Source organism: Pteropus medius, unplaced genomic scaffold (assembly GCF_902729225.1).
Source record: "Pteropus medius unplaced genomic scaffold, Ma_sr-lr_union100, whole genome shotgun sequence".
NCBI classification, from domain to species: Eukaryota; Metazoa; Chordata; class Mammalia; order Chiroptera; family Pteropodidae; genus Pteropus; species Pteropus medius.
Window position 1 is genome coordinate 3,981,575 of NW_024355205.1, and position 22,152 is coordinate 4,003,726.

The 22,152-nt window shown below is 35.6% G+C and overlaps 1 protein-coding gene across 1 annotated transcript in view; it reads right to left on the reverse strand.

The window, feature by feature from the left end:
* SYCP2L (synaptonemal complex protein 2 like) overlaps positions 1–22,152 on the reverse strand; it is a 72,516-nt gene that overhangs the window by 45,572 nt on the left and 4,792 nt on the right. The window contains exons 5-15 of the mRNA XM_039857899.1: positions 20,132–20,236; positions 19,694–19,718; positions 14,737–14,822; positions 14,537–14,625; positions 12,140–12,174; positions 11,131–11,273; positions 9,267–9,319; positions 8,600–8,645; positions 6,887–6,979; positions 6,725–6,785; positions 1,976–2,118 (exon numbers count right to left, since the gene is read on the reverse strand). Of these exons, the coding sequence (XP_039713833.1) occupies positions 1,976–2,118; positions 6,725–6,785; positions 6,887–6,979; positions 8,600–8,645; positions 9,267–9,319; positions 11,131–11,273; positions 12,140–12,174; positions 14,537–14,625; positions 14,737–14,822; positions 19,694–19,718; positions 20,132–20,236 (879 nt within the window). The remainder of the gene's footprint in view (positions 1–1,975; positions 2,119–6,724; positions 6,786–6,886; positions 6,980–8,599; positions 8,646–9,266; positions 9,320–11,130; positions 11,274–12,139; positions 12,175–14,536; positions 14,626–14,736; positions 14,823–19,693; positions 19,719–20,131; positions 20,237–22,152) is intronic.

Consider the following 22,152-nt stretch of genomic DNA (forward strand, 5'->3'; position numbering starts at 1 on the left):
ATACCCTACTCAGTATAGCTGTCATTTAGAATTGGACAGGTAAAGTGTTCCAGACAAGCAAAAGCTAACGGAGTTCTTCACTACTAGACCATCCTTATGAGAAGTGTTAAAAGGACTTCTTTAAGCTTAAATAAAAGGGTGCTAATTAGTAACAGGAAAATATATAAAACTATAAATTTCACTGGCAAAGGTAAATATATAGTAAAATTCAGAATAATCTGATATTGTAAAGGTGGTGGATCAATTACTTATAAAGCTGGTATGAAGTTAGAAGACAAAAGTAGTAAAAAGAACTATAACTACAATACTTTGTTAAGAGATACCCGAGATAAAAAGATGTAAATTGTAACATCAAAAAAAAAAAAAAAAGTGGAGAGAAAGTAAAAATGTGGAGCTTTAGAGTGTAATTAAACTTAAACTGTTATCAACTTAAAATAAACTATTATAAGTTGTTTTATGTAAGTCTCATGGTAACCACAAAGCAAAAACCTACAGTGGATGGATGGATGGATGGATGGATGGATGGATGGGAGGGAGGGAGGGAGGAAGGAAAAAGGAATCTAAGCATACCACTACAGAAAATCATAGAATCATATAGGAATAGAGCAAGAGAAGAAAGGAACAGAGGAAGTACAAAGCAGCCACAAAACAATCAACAAAATGTAGATCAGTGTATATCTATCAATAATTATTTTAAATGTAAATGAATTCAATTTTCCAATCAAAAGATATAGAGTGGCTGAATGGATACAAAAAGACCCATCTATATGCTGCCTAAAAGAGACTCACTTTGATGTAAGAACACACATAGACTGAAAGTAAAAGTATAGAAAAGATATTCCATGCAAATGGAAACCAAAAGAAAGCTGAGGTAGCTATACTTATATCGGACAAGAGAGACTTTATTACAAAGACTGTAATAAAAGATAAAGAAGATCATTACACAATGATAAAGGGTTCAACCCAACAATAGGATATAAGATTTGTAAATATTTATGCACCTAACATAGGAGCATCTATACATATAAAGCAAATATTAAAGACCTAAAGGAAGAAATAGACAGAAATAGACAGAAATTGCATATTTGAAAGTTGCTAAGAGAGTAAATTAAAAATTTTCATCACAAGAATAAAAGAATTATAACTATGGCAATGGCTGTTAACTAGACTTATTGTGGTGATTATTTTGTTATATATACAAATATTGAATTATTATGCTATGCACTTGAAACTACTACAGTCATGCACCACTTAATGACAGGGCTATGTTGTAAGAAATGCACTGCTAGGTGATTTTGTCATTAAGTGAACATCACAGAACACACTTGTACAAACTCACATAGGATAGCCTACTACCCACCTAGGCAATGTGGTACATTGCTCTTGGGCTACAAGCCTATACAGCATGTTACTGTACAAAACAACATGAGATTAAAACAAACACAAGAAAAAATGATGCAATCGAAAAACACAGTAAACACCAGATGTATGAGACTGCTGCCAGCAAAACACAGCATACTGTTTTATAGCAAACTTTTTTTATAAGTAGAGTATACACTCTAAAGTGATGATAAAAAATGTGGTGTAGTAAATACATAAATCAATAATATAGTTGTGTATTATCATTATTAAGTATTATGTATTGTATATAATTACATGTGCTATACTTTCATTTAACTGGCTGTGCAGAAGGTTTGCTTACACCAGCATCACCAAACACATGAGTAATGCTTTGCACTACATTATGAGGGCTATGATGTCACTAGACAATAGGAATTTTTCAGCTCCATTACAATCTCATGGGATCACCATCTTAAATACAGTCCACCATCGACTGAAATGTTGTTATGTAACACATGACTGGATGTTATATGTCAATTACATTTTAATTTTTAAAAACCCAACATGGAAATTTAAGAGACATAAAAACATACTACAACACAGTCAAATAATTAAAAAGAATTAAACCTGCCACCTGTTTGTCTTCTCCCAAAGCTTTAATGGAAGCCTGTGATATGTTGAATTGTAAATCAAAATGGATTTCTATTTTCCTCACTTCTTTATTTCTGATATTAATAGGCTTCAAGTAAATGATAAACATCCTCTTCTCCACAGTTTCTAGCAAAAAACAAAATATAACAATGCAGATCAAGTTTTTATTTTAAAATTTTATAACTTTAAATAACTGCACTATAATATTTGTCAACTGTCTAAATTTTTCTGCAATAAGGAATTGTAAAGAAAGTTACTTTGAAGTTATTTTTATTAGATTCACATGTGTGTTTATAGACATACACTATATGATTAAGTAGTTAATCTTGCAAAATTAGAAAGTAACATCTTAGCAGCATAGCAATGGAAATAGTTTTGTCTTTTAAAATTCTGTTCATTTTTCAGTGAATATAACACTATTTTATGCAACAGGTATTTTACTTCCCAATATATTAAACACAACATTCATTCTCATTCTTTCTCTCAGATCCCACTCATTTCTAAAACCCAAATTAAAAGTCATTGTTTGCAATATGCAAGATGGAATAATCTACCTTTATTTCAATAGCCTCTGCTTAAAGAGGAGAGACAGAAACATTCTAGAGAAAGGGCTGTTTCTCAGACAACAGTCTCCTTGAGGACTCCCTTCCAGAACACCAGCCTTTTACTGACAAATAGTAATTGGTTTTAAAAGAGAAACTACCTTAGACCAAAATTCAAAGAGAATCTAAAAATAACCCACAGTACATGCTGAGTTGGAAGCAGCGCGACAGGAAAGAGAGTAAAGTCTATGGCAGCACAGGCAAAACTAAGTCACAACTTGATGAGAATGGAAACAGGAAAAAAGAGTAAGACACACCAATGTCTAGATCTGCGGCTACTGAGTACTTGCAATATGGCCAGTACAAATTGAGATGTGCCATAATCATAAAATACATATCAGCTTGTGAAAACAATACAAAAGAGAAAGTAAAATATCTCATAAATTTTTCATATTCTTACATGTTAAAATGTTAATATTTTGGAATATATTGGGTTAAATGTGTATTATTAAAATTAGTCCACTTAAAAAACTTTTTAATGTGGCTACTTGAAAATTTAATATTAAATTTAACACATGCCTCACATTATATTTCTATAGGACAGTGTCAGCCTAGAGTAAATCTTGGCCTAAAGTAAATCTCGTAATCCTCCAAAATACTGAACAGCTAGTTGGGCTGTAGAATTCATTGAAAACATACCAGAGTCAGAAGAAATTACCTGAGGGCTGCACCAAGCACTCAACAAACTACTAAAAGATTTCTAACTCCTTAGCAAGAAGAGCTATACATACAAAACTAATGTTTTGCTGGTAGAATTTGCTAGACAACCTTGTTTCCTTAACTATAAATATATAAAGTGACACCTCCTCCAGATATTGTGAGGTACTTTGTAAATTACAAAGTCTCACAGAAATGTGACCTATTAATGAAGTACAGAATATTAACTTTGGCAAGTTGATTCCTGAAAACCACTACAGTAACAAGGTTTGGTGAGCAGCAGCTTAAAATATGAAAAGCAACTTAGGGGTGCAACAGAAAACCCATGGAAGTCCTTCTAAAATACTGACCTAGAGTAAATGCCAACAATATTTTATGTATTTTAAATAAATAGCAACAGGCAATGACTACATAAATTGACTCTTACTTTATGACTATAATTATTTACATTTCTAGGGAGATATTTTTAAGCCCCTTCCTTTTACTACAGATAGGAGATACTCCCAACTAATGCACATTGTCTTTCCAGTTCGGTGACTACTGACACAATAAGATATATTTGGCCTCTGTCTTGGATTCCTGATCCAGAGCTTTCCTTTTAATATTTGGCCTTTGAACCATGTTCTTGACACAAGAGCTTCTAAGACCCTTAGAAACCCCTGAGTGAGGAGTGTCTTTTGTATGCTAATGAGGTGACTGGTGGCTGGAGGCCCGCCCCTACACAGCATCAGGATGGGGCTGGTCCCAGAAAGACTAAGGCATGATTACAGGGCTGGAACTTTCAGCCCCATCCCTCAACCCCCAGGGATGGGAAATAATCGGTCATGGCTACATGATAAAGCCATCATAAAAATCTCTAAACTAGGTTCAGAGAGCTGTCAGGTTGGTGAACATATCCTTGTGCCAGGAGGGTGATGCACCCCAATTTCACAGGAATGTAAGTTCTTACACTCAGGACACTCTGGATCTCATCCTGTGTACCTCTTTACCTGGCTGTTCATCTGTATCTTTAATATAGCTTTTATAACAAATTGGTAACTTAAGTGTTTCCCTGAGTTCTGTGGGCCATTATAGCAAATTATCAAACTTGAGGAGGAGGTTGTAGGAACCCCCAACTTGTAATTGGTCAGAATTGCAGGTGGTCACCTGAGACTTGCAAATAGTGTCCTGTAGAACTGAGCCCTCAACCGGTTGGGTCCACACTAACTTTAGGTAATTAGCATCAGAATTGCTTAATGTGACAGAAAAACCTACACGTTTTGTGTCAGAAGTGTTTTGAGTAAAGGAAAGTTTTCTTTTACCATCTCTCAGTTCTTCCAACTCCTAGCCTTCTCAGATGTCAACAGATATAGTTCCAAAATGTAGGCTCACTTCTCTTCAACTTGCCCTTTGTTGTCCCAAGTGCTTCACTGCAAAAGTCTCCCCTTCTCTTTGCCATTTGCTTTACTGCTTAATCATCCCTGTTCCAAATTTCTCTTTTTCTACTAATGTCCAACAGGAGAAATTAAGTATTCCTGCACATCAGAACAAATTCCCACAAGCACTGGAAACAAATGCATGCGGAAGATTGTGAAAGATTTTGAAATGGGTCAAAAAGTTACCGGGTGCCTGTCCAGAATCCCTTCTGGATTATTTGTACTTTTCATTGTCTTTGAGCTATTTTACAAATCTGTAAACTGTAGAGAGCTGATAGTCATGAAAGTGATTCTTGTCCCTAGAAATTCAAGTTAATCGTGTCTGTGGATTGTCTAGTCTTAAATCTATTTGTAAATTAATTTCAACATTGCTTATATACATGTAGTTCTTTGAATTCTCCTTTGAACTGATTACTACATTACTGATTTCTTCATTAATTAATGAATTTAAATAAAATCTTCAACTCATAATTATGTAATATTTATATAGAAATCATGATTTCACTTTTTCAAAAATTATCATTTAATGGAACAATGAAGTTAACTTATGTATACAAGAAATCCAGGAAGGGAAACTCGGAATTAAGGAAGGATTACCTTATCCTCAGTGGTTCTGTGCAAGAAGCTTCGGTTAGAGTTCAAGGCTAAGAAGGATTTGTTCTCGTCAACACTTGTATGAGAAGAATAATGTTACAGACCGTGTTTCACTTTTCACCCTGGCTTTCAGGAAGCTAAGCAGCAAATCTGAATTTCCAAAGAGGCCATTTAAGACTAGCCTTCACAGCAGACATTTTTATTCTTATCTGTGGTTCCAATTTTCCATTTTTATTATTTTGGTATAAATATGCAAGCTGTCCTAAATCCTTTGTGGAAGAAGTGAAGTAAAATACCCATATAATTACATAATATTTTGTTTTTAAATCTTCAATAAACCCAATTACTTAAAAAATGTTATATATACTGTTACTTTCAAAAACATCTCTATTTTTTAAGACCCTATTCAGGGATCCTGATCAAGTATGATTATAGCTAAAATGCTGAACTGGACTTAAAAGTTACTTGTACCCATCTAATTTCATGGCCTCAACTCTACCTACCAATCCAAGAAAGGCGAGTGACAGAGGTTTAAGAGGGCAGAGTCAGAGGGATAATATTTAGATAAAGGTGGTACATACCCACATAAACTCATTAATTATTACTATAAATCTGGGGTAGAGGCAGGGCAGGTACTAAAACTATTTTTTTTTTAATTGTGGCACAAAATACAACATTTACACTGTTAACCATCTTTAGGTATACAGTTCAGTAATGTTAAGTATATTCACATTTTTGTATGACTGATCTCCAAAACTTTTTCATCTTGCAAATCTGAAATTCTGTACCCACTAAACAACAACTCCCTATTTTCCCCTCCCCACAGACGCTGGTAACCATCATTCTACTTTCTCTATCAATCTGAGTACTTCAGATGCTTTATATAAGTAGAATCATAAAGTATTTGTCTTTTTGTGACTGGCTTATTTCATTTAGCAAAATGTCTCCAAGGTTCATCTATGTTGTCACATGTGATAGAATTTCTTTTCTTTTTAAAGCTAAATAATATTCCTCTGTGTGTATGTACCATATTTTGTTTATCTATTCATCCATGGATAGGTACTTAAGTTGCTTCCACCTCTTGGCTATTGCGATTAATGTTATAATGAACATGGGTGTATAAATATCTCTCCAAGTCCTGCTTTCAATTCTTCTGGATATATACCCAGAAGTGAAGTTGCTAGATCATATAGTAATTCTATTTTTATTTTTTTGAAAAACTAAACCATATTTACAATGAGAAAACCAGACAAGTAACTGAACCCAAGTCACAAAGCAAAGGAGTCACCAGTCCTGTACCCCTGCATGCTGGTCCGGAGCACCGTGCTCCTCCCACCACACTATACCACCTCCCTTCTACCTCAAGGCACAAAGTCTGCTCTAGAATTAACTAAACATATACTGCAACTATAAACAAAAATAACATTCTGAACTAAATGTGGGGTAGTTTAATTATTGTCTTACCTATTACGCTGTAATTAATTACTGTGTCCTTCAAAAGTCTTACTGAGTCCCACAGAGCACTCTTGGGGAAAAAAATAAGTGAAATTCGTGAGCACATAAGATGTACTTGCATATGAACACTCACTAAGTCCTTAAGTTTAAACAGAAATCAAATGTGATTACCTCAGTATTTTCTATATAAAAAGTTACACTCTGACTTCCTAGGTTGAAATCAATCCAAAATTTCTCCAATTTTTCATCTGCTGGTTTTCTCATCTGCAAGATATAATTTCAGCATAAATTATACACATAAATATCATGTCAAAGGGTCAGATGAAAATTTTTCCACTAAAAACAGAACTTCTGCTTTTCCTAAAACATTACCCTAATATTATATCATGTCTCTTTATTGCATTGCTTATTTCTACAAAAGGAAAGTCTCAATTTTATATAACGAAGCTATTTCTAGGGAAAAAAAATCCACTATCCTTAGCTATTTAATAATGTTTAAAATGTGTCATTGACTCTGTTCACACAAACTTAAAGAAAGAAAGAAAGAAGAAGAGAAAAGAAAGAAAATATGCTGTTTATACAAGAGCAAACATCTTCGCTGCCTCCCAACTTCCCATGGGCACCATCATTAATGCCTTTTTCTCCCAGATATATTCCAGTTATATGTCAGGAAATATATAGAAAGTTTTTATACCTCAAGAATGGAGCAAACACTAGATTTACTATTCTATCGCCTGCTTTTCCAATAAATAGTACTTCTTGGACATCTTTCCATCATGCCTACCTTTTAATAGCTATAGAGTTGAATAAAAGTTTTAACCCAAAGCATATGTTACTGGAAGCCAGCATAAGGACCCTGACTGTAGCTAATGGAAATTCAGAATTCCTAGAAAGAAGAACCAAGCTGAGATCAGACTCCTCAGACAGAACTGAGATACATGAATCAAGCTACCAAAATCAGTTCTAGAGATAAAAAACTTGTAGTGTAGTCATGAGTTGTAGGCTCAGCTCACAGAGGCCAAGAAGGGGGTTCTGAACCTAAAACAAAGAAATTATTAGGACATTCTGAAAATACGGGGCCCAGGAAACCCCCAACAGAGTCATAGTTCAGCAATCTTTGAAGATGTTACCCCAAAATTAAGATGCTGTAGGTTGGGGTACCCTTAAATGAAAGACCTTGCTCCTCTAGAAACCAAAAAAGGGAGTAAAAAGAGACTAGTCAATTTTGGACTATAAATTATACAAAGTAGAATGATCTAGAGTAGCAGTCCCCAACCTTCTTGGCACCAGGGACCAGTGCTCCTATGAGAATCTAATGCCTGGTCATCGGAGGTAGAGCTGAGGCGGTGATGCTAGCGCTGGGGAGCAGCTGCAAAAACAGATGAAGAAGCTTCTTTTGTTCACCTGCTGCTCACTTCCTGCTGTGTGACCCAGATTCTAACAAGCCACACCAGTACCAGTCTGTGGCCTGGGGGTTGAGGGGCCCTGATCTAGAGAAAGGAGAGTAGCTCTAATTGCTGGGGATTGAGTGGGAAGCATCAACTGCATGGGAAGCAAGATAACTGCCCTTTTCCCATTTATCCAGATATGAATAATATGACCCACTAATAGTGTAAAATAGGGCCAGGTTCCTGTAATTGACCTCATGAATACATATAAACCCTAAAATTTCTTTATCTAGTATTAACGGTAGGGTCCTTAAACCTATGTATGAGAGAAGACAGGGGAAAGGAACAGTAAGCTTCAGAGTTGAGGCCTCTAGGAGAAGTAAGCTTCCTTTTTTAAAAAGCCCTTCTGAGTAGCAAGAGCAACTTGACCTAAGTAAACCTAACTATGGGTTTCATTACACATCACCCTCGTGGCCCCCAAGAGAGACAAACATACCTCATTCCCATCAGCAAAAGCAGCAATACACGGAAATGAATAGACCCTGCAAAACACCTCACAATTAAAAATTAAAATAAAATATGGATGGAACTCAAACACAACCTACAGATGTCCTACAAACAAGCATTTATAACTAGGGCATATTAGTAAGTCTCTTTGTACAAAGTATAGAAGGGGATTTCAAACCCACAAATGGAGATTTGCTATGGCTCGATTTCAAATCCCCATCTGAAAATCTACATGCCTGGTTTACCGATACTACATCTCAACTCAGTAGCTTGGCAAGTTTCCCACTGAAGGATTGAATTTGGCAACTATCTTTTTATCGAGTACTTAACCGTCCACAATACATCTATCCCTAGTTACCTTGTCTATAAAAATAACTCTTTATAAAATCTTCCCAGAGGACATAATGTTAAAAATATTCCAAATCATAAATAAATATGCTAAAAGAATGACAGATTATTTTTAAACACAGAAATGAATCACTAGGCAGAATGTGTCTACATTTCTGAGGTTTCTACTCAATAGATAACTCAGTAGTATTCAGTAAATTATGTATCCTATATTCTCTCCTAATATAAAACAGATCCTAGATTTTTTAATATTAGACATTTTCAGAATGCAACTACTCAATAAAATAATGTTCAGAGAAACATCTTACCTTCTTTGGTCACCAAGCCTGTTGTTTAGGTAATTGAGAAACAGTCTACTGTCCTTCAAAATAAATAATGCAAACTTTTTAATAAAAAATCAAGATGTCTTAGTTAAATAGTACTACCATAACCAGCATGCAGAGGCCAATGTTTGCCTCTAAATTTCCAGGATCCAGTAACATTGCAAGACTTTACAAGTATTCATGATCATACCTTAACTAAAACAATACTTTGTGTTATAAAGGGGCAGCTTTACGCACATGTCCTAGAAGGAATCCCCAGGAGATTTTTAATTGAGGAATGTTTAGGTGTCCAAAAGTTATATGCACAATTACGTTTCACTAGGTTAAAAGAGTAGAAAGAAAAACAAACCATCCTGATAAGCTAGATTACTATATTTGACTAACCCACTGGACGTCCATCTCCCTAACATCTGCCCAGCACAAGCCAACTACAAACCCATAAAACTCATCAACTTTGGGTTTCTCTGGATGTATTATCCACAGCCAATTTTCCTTATCCAGAATTCTCCATCTCGCTCCTTCTTAGGTTTTCTCTCCTGGTATATGTTCTAAAAATAAAGAATATTTTTAGAGTTCCATCCAACAGCTGTTAGGAAACTAAATTCGTGACACTGATCCAGGCTTTTTTGTCCCTTTTGTTAGCAAGCACTGGCTGTTGATTCAGTCTTTACACTCTGTGTCTATATTCAGTACTAGACAGACAACAGTGATGTAAGTCTTCATATAAAAGTAGTTCAGTTAAGAGGTTGATGGCTCTGGGGTGGAGAGGAGATATGACTTGAAAAACAAGATAATTATTTTTGCCCTATTTTCATCACATTTCCCTGCAGATGAGGGACTGACACAGGGGAGAAAGGAAACTAATATCTGAGTGTCCCCAATATCCCAGGGACTTTCAGTTTCTCTCATTTAATTCTCCAGATTTTGAGGTGGGTTTCATTTCCATTTAATAGATGAGAACTCTCAGGCTTCTTAAGTCAACTACCTTGCCAAAATGCACGCATCATTTAGGTCAGGGAGGTGGGACTCCAACTCAGGGTTCATGGTCTTTCCATTTAGTTTAAACTAAATCCTGGCTAATGAAGATCTGGCAATAGGCTCAAAGTCAAATAAAATATATTTAATAATATATTTAAAGGTTTGGATTTAATAGAATCCTAATTTTTTGCACAGAAGTTTGGACCAGAAAAGCTTTATTCAACATGAGCACTGTTGTAAAGAATTTTACCTTTTCTTAAGTGCTTAACCCTCATTTTAAAAACTTTTTTAGAGGAAAAACACTTTAGCTATTTTAGGATGAAAGTGAGTATACACAAAGCCATAAGCTATTTTTTGTGCTACTTGAAAACACAATCACAGTGAACTCAGGTTGCATGGGAGACACTGTAAATTATGATTCCTCCAAACTGTAGAGACTGAATGGCTCACAACACAAAACACTCCATAATACTCCCCTACCACCAGAGAAGACCATGCCACTTCAAGCCTCCCGTCATTGCACGGCTGCTCTCTGTGAGGCTGATGTTCACTTTCTTCTCCAACTCTGCTTACCCTTCGAGGTTCATTGAAAAATTGCTCCCCCCTCCATGACATTTTCTCTGACTGGACACATCAAATTCACATATTTGTAACTTGTAAGTTACCTATAAAGAAGTCCTATCTCTGTATCCCCATATTTGACTCATAAATTTTGTTTGTACTATCCTCAAATTATTTCACATAAGTGAGAAACAGAGAGTTTAAGAATGGCACCTTAATCACATTAATGGGAAAAAATCCTCCCCTGAACCCTTGACAGAATGCTTAATAAGTTTAGATTAAATGGAATTTTGATGACCAGGAATCGCACCGTCTCAAATTGCCGACCCTTAATTTTTTTGAAAGCTTCAGCAATGACGTCGTCTTCAAACCACTGATGAACAAGGTCGTCCCTTGATATTTTAGTTGTCAGTCTACACAATGCTTCAGAAAGTGCAACCTGCTGGTCATAATCTAGAGATCAGAAATATGGCAAAATGAATAATTCTGGGCCAAGGCAAAAATATAAATTCCACAGATTACCACTTGCTTTCAGAAAATTCCATTTTAGAAGACTAGCATTGCATCTTATAACAGCAAGATGTATCCTGAAGTAATTATAATCATTTAAATTAAATACTTAAAAAATATTAGAAAATCTAAATAATTGGTCATCACATAACAATTTTTTAAATAAATATCTCTGTACTTTATATATGTTAAAACATTCATCAAAAGCAGCTCATCGAATAGCCTTTAAAACATATTTCTACTACAAAGATTAAATCCCAAGACTGTGGTATTTCACAGTAAATAAACAAAAACTACATATATCAACACGTTTAAATCTCAAATAATTTTAAGGGTAAAAGAAAGTTGCAGCTGCATATGTACAATAAGAGGAGATTTATAAAATGCTTTTAAAATCTGCAAAACAATAACATATGTTGCTTATGACTACATAGCAAAAAAGTGGAAAAATATATTTGGTAATGAAAAACAATCTAAGTCAAGGATCACCTCTACCAATGGAGAGGAGAATGGGTTCAGGGACACGGACATGGGGGGCTTTACCTGTAACTCTGATTGATTTATAAAATGATTTGAAGCAAATGTGGCAAAATGATAAAAATCTGACTAAGCTGGTTGGTGAACGAATGAGTGTTCATTATTCTTTAGTTTTCAAGCATATTAAAATCTTACATAATAAATGAAAAACAAAATCATAATCCCTATTTTCAATTTGGTCATAATTTATTCCCCACAGTTCCAACATGCTCATAAACCCCCAATGTCCAATATTTAATATTCTAATATTTAAAATACTAAACATTCCTTACCACCAACAGTCAAGATGGTCCCTGCAAGGTCTTTCCTGAAACATTTAGATAAACTGTATTTTACTGAAGTAAACGTAAATAGCAAAACTTCACCATATTGGCATTAAAATTTAAAACCAAAATGTATATTTCTGAAAGCATTTCAAATTCTGCTTCAGCATCTTCTCAATGTCAAGAAGAGATTTTTATGGAAAATTCTTAAGTTTGTACATTAATGACTTACATGTACTTTCAAAAGAAAGGAAGCTACAGCTACTTTACGTTCTGCAGTTCTATTTCTCCTTCTGCAAAGCAAATTCAATTTGATGATCTCTGAGGATTCATCAAGTGCTAAGATTCTGGAATTTTACAATCACCTCACCAGCCTTCTGAGTATATGTGCCTTTTTTTTTTTTTCTTTTTACATAGTTTGGCATCTATTAACAACAAGTGCTGTGGGTCTTTCCAATGAACTTCTTGAACTTATTTTAAAACTTAAGTTACAAGCATAAAGGGATTAAGTTATTACATTATTGTAACTAATACAGATTTCCATATTATATGCAGACTGCCCCCAACTTATTTTTTTTTTTTACTTTAAAATGGTGCAAAAGCAATATACGTAATGAGCTATATGAGATATTCAGCACTTTATTATAAAATAGGCTTTGTGTTAGATTGCGCCCAACTTTAGGCTATGTAAGTGTTCCAAGCACGTTTAAGGTAAGCTAGGCTAAGTCAAGAATATTCAGTGCATTTTCAACTTACACTTTTCAATTTACCATGGTATTATTTACCAAGACATAACCCCATTGCAAGCTGAGGAGCATCTGCATTTATTTAACAATTTTAATTAAATGCTAACAAACGTGATGTTGATCTTTTTTAATGTTCGAAATAACTCCCATTTTAAAGATTTGTTAAATCTTGTAGTAGTTGCACTTCTCATAATAAATGATTGATTTATTACTATTAACTAGAAGCCTTAAAACAGTATCACTGAGAATTCTGCTTAATTTTATGCTTGCATATTTTACTTGAAGTCTAGAATATTCCAGAGTTTCTAGAACACACAAACAATAAGGTAGGACCATAGGATTAGATTGAAACTTAGGAGAAAGCTTCAGGTCAGCTGCTCTCCCAGTCTAAATACACCACTAAGAATATGATTTCACTTATGTACTCAATAAATATTTTTTAGGAAAAATTCAGTGGAAACACTGCATTCTGCAAAGACTAGTTAAATGGACAAACATGACAGCAATGAGCTCTGTGCTCACCAGTCACTTCCTTCAGACTTACACTATGGTAAACTTAGTCACCCTTCCTCTTGTCAGCCATGGCCACATGTCACAAGAATGAGTGCCACAATGATGTCATCAATGCCAGTTAGTAGTTAATACACAGTCATAGTTTTAGGTTCAAATTTCAAAACTGGGTGCTGGTTTTGCTCTTTTCGTGGTCACATATTACAACCTTATCTCCAAATTTCAATGTTCCAAGAACTACATAATTGTGACTGGGGCACCAAAAAACAAAAAATCCATCACTTGAAAAGTAATACAAAGTCCATGCCCTATTGGTATAGCTAATGGTTTATAACCTTTGAGAACTTGCTCTCTACCACGTAATGTGCTAATAATCACTTTCAATGGATTGCCTGATTCAACCTGTACAATAACTCTATCAATCAGGTATTAATGTTGGCTCCATTTAACAGGCAAGCAAACTGAGGTACAGTGAGGTTAAGACTGTGCTCTAGATCAGGGGTCCCCAACCCCTGGGCCATGAACAGGTTGACCAGTCTGTGGCTTGTTAGGAACTGGGCCACGCGGTAGGAGGTGAGCAGCCAGCCAGTGAGAGATGCTTCATCTGTATTTGCAGCTGCTCCCCAGTGCTGGCATCACCACCTCAGCTCCACCTCAGATCTTCAGCCATTAGATTCTCATAGGTGCACTGGTCCCTGGTGCCAAAAAGGTTAGGGACTATGGCTCTAGCGAAAGCAATGAACCCAAGTGGTAAAAACAGGATTTAAAGCCAAGTAGTTTAGCAGCAGGGTCTGTACTCAACGTTTTCCCATTAATAACTAATTTAGTTCACATTCGCAATGAAAAAAATATTTTATAACCCCAAAAAGCATTTTAACCTCACAAACTCGATGCAAAAAGAAAAACAAAACAAAACAAAAAACTCAAAAAAAAAAAAACCATAATACTAAAAAAGAATAGCCTAGTAAGGTCTGGCATTGTTCCTCAGTCTTTCTTCACTACTTAGCACAGTGCGTGATCCATAATAGGTGCCCAAAGCATTTACTGAAGGAAGGAATGAAGCGATCGTGCCTAAAGGAAACAAAGACTGAGGTAGTACAATTAGACTTTGCCCTTACATCACCACATAATCAAGTACAAGGTCACTTACATAAGATGACACAGGCCTTCTGACAAGGGGAGTTTTTTTCTCTCTTCCCAAGGTACAGAATCCAAAATGCCGTTCAAAGTCTTCAAAGCCTATTCGGAGTTGGAGAAGGTCTACATGGGGAAGAAGCTAAAGAGGGGCCTAGGCACAACCTTCTCCCAGGTTTCTACGGCAACTGTTACATTTTGTTATTTGCAACTCACCTCCTGCTGAATCAAATGATTTACCGTTTCTTCTATCACCAGAAATCCTAAGGTATATATGAAGGAACCCAACATCTGAATTTTCCCTGAAAGCATAATTTTAAAACAATCACACTGATGCTAAAGAGAATAAGGAAATACTTCTTGCACAGCAGGAAGAGGCAAAGACTGACAAAGCCATGGGAGCAGTAAACATTTCAGAAATTTCAGTCTGGGCAAGAGACAAATTACAGCCTGCTTCAAGTTCTAGAAACCCCAGTTCACAACAAACACACTTGTACTGCATAGACACAAAAGAAACTAAGAGCAGCATATGCAAAGTGTGACTGTTGTGATTATCACATATCAAGCGAAGCTACTTGTTTGTCTAACTGAGCAATGTGCAAAGGGCAGCTCCTGCACATTTTGTCCTGTTGTTTCTATGTACTTCTTACATTTAGATAGTGTATAAAATTTAAAATTTTATAAGGTCTTATGCTAACAAAAAGAGAAAATTTTAAATAAAGTGTTGGCCTTTATTAAATAGCATAATTACGGAAACTTCAACAGCCATTTATATGTCAGTACATAGTTTAAAAAGGGGTATGTGGTAATACTTTATGCTTATTAAACAATAAACTATTTACAAATTTATTTAAGCACATTAAGATAAAAATGTCAGTGCAAAAAACTTATGGTAAGATCATAATGTAATTATCATAGGTTCAGATGTGCAATTTTGATATATGAATAATTTATCACACACTGTATGCTTTTTAATCCCCATGTAACTCATGACATTGAAGGAACTGAACCAGAAAGTAGAAATAAAAAAGATCCTTCAGTCCAAAGCCAGCCAGATAAATACTGCTAATCTCTGGAAACCAGATATTAGGCTAGGGCCAAAAATTTGCCTGTCAGCTTAAAACCTGAGAGGAAGATTCTAACAGAGCCCTCAGGAACAGCAGGGGATTCTAAAGATATTTATGCACCCTGTTAATTAGCAAATATCAGATGTCATTTGAACTTTTCATTTAAAGGGTAATGAAGAAAAACTAATATTTATAGTCCCATGAAAAAGAAAAGGAGAGCAATGTAGATCAAGAGGTAGCAGAAAAGTTACTTGAAAAAGTGCTTACTTCAGGAAACAAAAATTTAGGAAACATCTGATTTATAATCTCAAACCTCAAAACAACATAAGTTCTATGAAACAAAAAATGAAACTTGAAAGAAAAGGTGACAGTCATTTACACAGAAGTAAATGAGAAAGAAATATGTAATATGAAAATTGAAACCATTCTAGATATTTCAACCTGAGGAATTTAATACAAGGAATTATTTACAAAGACGATTAAAAAAAAAAAAGCTAAGAATCCAAATGGGAAACAATGAGACGGTCTAGAAATGAGCATTAGTAATGTAACTACCATGCCTCTCCCGGTGTGACACCCCTCGATCAAAGTCAAAATCACAGAAAGGAAGTGGCATTACCAGATCCCAGGAATCAAAGTTATCTAGTAAAAGCTATAACTACAAATGTACCAGAGCCACAGGGACTATGCAGTCACTCCTGGAGATAGCACCTCAGTAGAAGGGAGGGGGGAAAAATGCCTTTTCTCCCTACTTTCAATTTACTTCCATTGGCTAAACCTAGCAGGCAGTCAGTTGATAAGAAAACATAGAAAACAACAGTTTTCTGCAATACAGAGTGTGTGTGTGAGTGAGTGAGTGAGTGAATGAGTGAGTGAGTGTGGGTGGGGGGCGGTGGGGGAGAGGGATGGAGAGAGGGACGGAGAGAGGGACGGATCTAAAAGCAGACGCAGATCACCACAACACACAGGTTTTAAGGAGGCAAAGGCATGATAGCAGGTGAAGTCTGTACTGGAAGCAACGAGAGCAGAACAAGATGAGTTAAAGTGAGAGCTTCCAAGAAAAACTTAAGAACTGATCTCGAAACACACAGAAAAAAAATGAGAGAAATATGAAGACAAAAAAGACACAATAAATGAATAACAGATAATCTAACAAAAAGACTAGAATAGAGTAACTGTAATGGATTTCTTGGTGTTTTCTTGTCATCCTTTCCCCCTCTGTTATGTAGCCATCATGCTATTGAATGGGACTGACTTGCTTCAGGTGTGGATCCTGATTGGCTTAAGCTATGCTAGGACATCCTATTCATCTTTTCACAGTGATTGGTTCATGGAGCGGGGGCGGGGGAGGAAGCGGGGACATTCAATTGTAGCAAACCTAGAGCTTTTCTTTTGATGGCTAAGGAAGGTGAATATTTCTCCCTCTAGATGTAAATCAGGAAGCACAAAACTCTGGTTGCTAGCTGCCATCTTTCAACCATCAAGGGAGATCAACTTGAGAGTAAATACAAGACTCTGAGGAAGACAACTAAGAACTGCTGAGAATGGAGCATAGCCACAAGCAAACTACCTGTCTCTGGACTTTTTAGCTCCTGTTTCAATAAGTCATCTTTATCATTCAAGCCTATTTGAACCAGATGTTCTGTTATATATACTAAAAATACTTTAAGTCAGTGCTTTACAACTAGGGGTGATTTTTCCCTTCTTCTCCTAGGGGCACTTAGCAATTTCTGGAGACTTTGTTTGCTTGTCACAAGTGGGGAAGTGGGAGAGGTTGCTATTGGCATCTAGTATGTAAAGCCCAGGACAGCCCCCTAAAACAAAGAATTATCTGGCCCCAAAGATTAACAGTGTCAAAGCTGAGAAACCCTGCTCTAACAGATAAAATTATCAAAGATAAATTTTCCCAAGCTAAAGCAAGATTTGATTTCAAAATAATTCATCAAGGACCACCTAAAACAAACATGCATGTGAGTGTGCACATGCTCTCAACACTTAATAGAAGACAATGGAAGTTTTGAGGGGGAGAACTGCAAAGCAAGCGTTATATTGTATAAAAGCCACAAAGACATTCTTAAATGATAAAAAGCTCTGACCGTGTCCAACCCACACACCCTAATAACACTCTTTGAAATATAGCAGATGGAGATAAAGCAGAATAAAGAACTCAAGACGAGGACATCATGGTATTATAGACAGATTGGTAGTGACCCCTAAATAATTATTATAAATAATACCACAACACAAGGCAAAGGACAAATATTATTTACAAAGATATATACATAATATGAGCCTAAAACCCCAGATTAAATTAAATAAATCTAAGTGGAAGATTAAATAAATTTAATTAAATAAATTAAATAAATCTAAGAGGAAAAAAACATGTTGAATTCCTTGTTATAAAGTATAAAGGAGAACTAAGGCTCTATAATTTTGATGTTGATAATTAAAATTACCAGTATAATAAAACTTGGACATAAGCCATTCAAATCGCTCGAGAGGAGCAAATTGTGAAAACAAATATAAACCACATAGCAAAGCACAAAACAAAGGAATCATAAAAACGGAACACACACAGTAAGATGACATAAATCTTGGAACAAAAAGGAAGGGATAATTCTATTAATGGCAAGAGGAGATGAGGTCAGTGAAAACATCTTTGTATTTCATAGAGAGAGATTAGACAGCAACTCTATAGAGCCCGGGCATAACAATATCCATGCAGAATGACTGTCAGAGGCTACATGTGCAAATCTGACACTTGCAAAGAGGTCAGCCCCCTGATGGCCAGAGTGGGCTCCAAGCACAAACTGTCATTGCTATAGACTAAACTGTACCCCCACTCCCCCCAAAAAATTTAATATGTTGAAGCCCTAACCTTAATGTGACAGTATTTGAGATGGGCTCCTTTGCAGAGGTAATTAGGGTTAGGTGAGGTCAAGAGGGTGGGGTCTTCATGATGAGATCAGTGTCTTTATAAGAAGAGACACCAGAGAGTTGGCTTGCTCTCTACTATATGGGGACACAGCAAGAAGGTGGTCATCTGCAAGCCAGAAGAGAGCTCTCACCAGAACTCAAAGTGCTGGCACCCTGATCTCAGACTTTCAGCCTCCAAAACTGTAAGAAAATAAATTTCTGTTGTTTAAGCCACTGAGCCTGTAGTGTTTTGTTATGACTAATATAATCATCGAGAGCAGTGTTCCCTTCACTCACGGCAATGAAGTTACTGTAAGGATGGAAATCTGTAGGTGGAAAAAGCAACAACTGTAAACTAAAAAGTCCTCTAAGTATTTTTTCAAATATGCAGTGATATATGCTGTTGTAATTAGTAAAAGACAATTTTATTGTTAATGTTACAAATTTTGAAGTAGCTTTACCATTATGCATTTTATCAATCAATTTTAGAGACAGTAATTATCTCTCATGAAGCTCATAAAAAACTGACTTGAAAGTATTTAGATCCACTGACTTAGATTAGGGGGACCTCTTTTTAAAGTCAACTAAGTAGCACATATACCTAAGCTTCTAGTATTGAATTTCCTCAATTACAAGATACCATACATTGTAGAATGCAAGTGTCAATAACAGCTTTTCAAAAGAAAAATGAAAAGATGGACAACAGGAAGAGGACATATCCACTTTAAGATGGCCTCAATTTTTTGAAATGTTCAAATAGTTTAAGTGCGTCTTTGACTCCATGGTATCATATTGAATTATCTTTAACTTACAAGTAAATTGAACAAAATCATTGCTCTAATTTCCAAATATTCTAAAAATTTGCCTTTTACACCCTTGAAAGACAGGGAAAGTCATCTGAATAACTCCAAGTTAAATCAATACTAGCTAAACTTCTGCTGGTTTGGAATGAATGACAAAAGTGGCTCTCAATAGAGCAAATCAGCCAATGATGACAGGAGCAATGAAATTAAGATGTACCTCAAGCAAACCGAGACATACAACAAAATTCATTTCAATAGCACATATATCCAAATATAATAATTAAACACACTTTAGTTTTACATGTCATTTAGACAATATTTTCTCTATACCAGAATATTCTATTAATGAAAAGTATATAGCCAATTAATGGTAAATAATACACTTACCTTTACTACTCCTCCTGGAAATAATCTAATAAAAAGAAAATGTAAAGCTTATATTATTTTTTAAAAGTATTATAAACTATAATGTTAATACATTAATGCTGATATTTCTCTAACAGGCAGGATTTGACTTTAAATACAGTAAAAAAAAAATTAGAGAAGTCCTTCAATCATTAAAATCAGCATATCACCCTTAATCAAATGAATAATACATTGGTATGTAGGAAAATAAATCACCTCATTCTTCTGTAACATTGGATATATATATACATATATATATTGATGTTTGTTTCTATTTCATATAATAGTCTAGTAATAAAATATGGGAGTTTTTTTAGTAAAATCTACATCTTATAAAAACACAAGTTTTAGAAACAACTCAAAGATTCCTGCAAATTACCAATGGTATCTGTTCAGTGAAGCATCCACCCCCATCCTTACCAGCGCTGTGTCAAAGAAGTCTTCTGTAACATTAACCAGGGATGTGTCTGAGGCTAGATCTTCATTGGTCAGAAATCCTATTGTTCTTTCAAACCAGGAAACCATGTACACAAGAGAAGAAACACTGATGGAAATCCCAGAACTACATAACTACTCCTTATTTGACACAATTTCACAAGATAATTCTTTCACTACAGCAAAATAATTTTAAAGACCTTTTCCCATTCCATCCTGTTTCTATCAGGCATGACTCCAGGGCCTCCACCCAGAACACTCCAGAATGGAATCAATCATACTGCTACAGAGTTCTGGCAATAAATAAGCAAGAATGGGAGCCTTGACCAGGAGCAATGCTAAAAAGCCATATGGAGGGGCTAGTGAGAAAAGGTTAAGACATAAATGAGCCTCCCAAAACAGGAGAAGTTATTGTGCTCTGGGCAGCTGTACAAGACAAGCTGTCAAAGGAGATACAGCATTTAGAACGTGCTCCAGAAATACATGTAGTACAGTAAAGCTTCCAGCAAATTGGAGATTTTTCTTTTCTATAGGAACATATATCCAAGTTTATATTAAGTTGCTAGGATTGGTATGATTTAAAAATAAACTTCTATAAACCCTCCTACAACAGTCATTCAATAAAGCAAAGGCCATCTTCGGACCAGTTTTGCTGAGACTGGTTACTCTTACGAAAAAAGAAAAAATCCTGCACACATAGTTAGAAATCATCACTTGAACACGAAGTTAGTAACATGAGTTTATGATGAACAACTCATAGGAGCAGGGCCTTGGAAAATGTCCAGTTTGGAGCCAAGAACCCAAGGTACCCCAGCTGAAGACCATGAACAAACTAATCAGCTCTTACCTCCTAGCTGCATCTTAAGAAAACCTGGGGAGTTCTGAAATACCGTGCTGCCTCGGACCCCTGGCAGACCCAGTAAACCAGAGCCTCTGGTGATGAGACCCAGGTGGTGCTTGTTAAAGCTCTCCAGATGATTTTAACTTACAGCAGGTTGAGCCACTACTGCGTTCCAAGTAATGTTTCTTTTATCTCAAATCAGACAAATATTTGCACTCGACTGAATCATCCACCTCCTGAAGCAAACTCTTATTAAAAATAGAACTACCCAGCTATTTCACTTCTGGATATTTATCCGAAGAAATCCAAAACACTACTTTGAAAAGATATATACAATCCTGTTTTCACTGTGGTGCTATTTACAATAGCCAAAATATGAAAGCAACTTAAGCACCCATCAACAGACAATTGGATAAAGAAGAGCTGGTACATATATATACAATAGAATATTACTCAGCCATAAAAAAAGGAAATCTTACCATTTGCAACAACATGGATGGACCTAGAGGGTATTATGCTAAGTGAAATAGGTCAGAGAAAGACAAATACCATATGATTTCACTTATATGTGGAGTCTAAGGAACAAAATAAATGAAATCAGACTTATAGACAACAGAGAAGAAATTGGTGATTGCCAGATGGGAGGGGGTTGGCAGGATGGGTGAAAAAGGTGAAGGGATTAAGAAGTACAAATTGGTAGTTACAAACAGTCACAGGAATATGAATTACAACAAAAAGAAGTCAATAATATTGTAATAACTATGTATAGTCCCAGGTGGGTAACAGACTAATCAGAGAGATCACTTCATAAATTATGTCTAACCCCATGCTATACACCTGAAACTAATATAAAATAATATTGAATGTCAACTCTAATTGAAAAAATAAAAGCTTTCGGACTAGGAAATCACTCCTGAACTCATTTATATGTCATGATCATATGTGGTATATCAGATACATCAGCTGCACTCACAGCTGTGTCTACCAGAAGCCAGACGAAATAGTTAGATGCAATAGCTACTACTTATTATGTATATGGTATAGGACAAGTTGCTTAATCTTTCTAGATTTTAATGTAGGACTAAATACATTCCTTTCTGTAGGAAATTCTTATTCTATGGAGAATAACATCCCAGTTTGTGTTGACTAGTAACCACAATTGGTT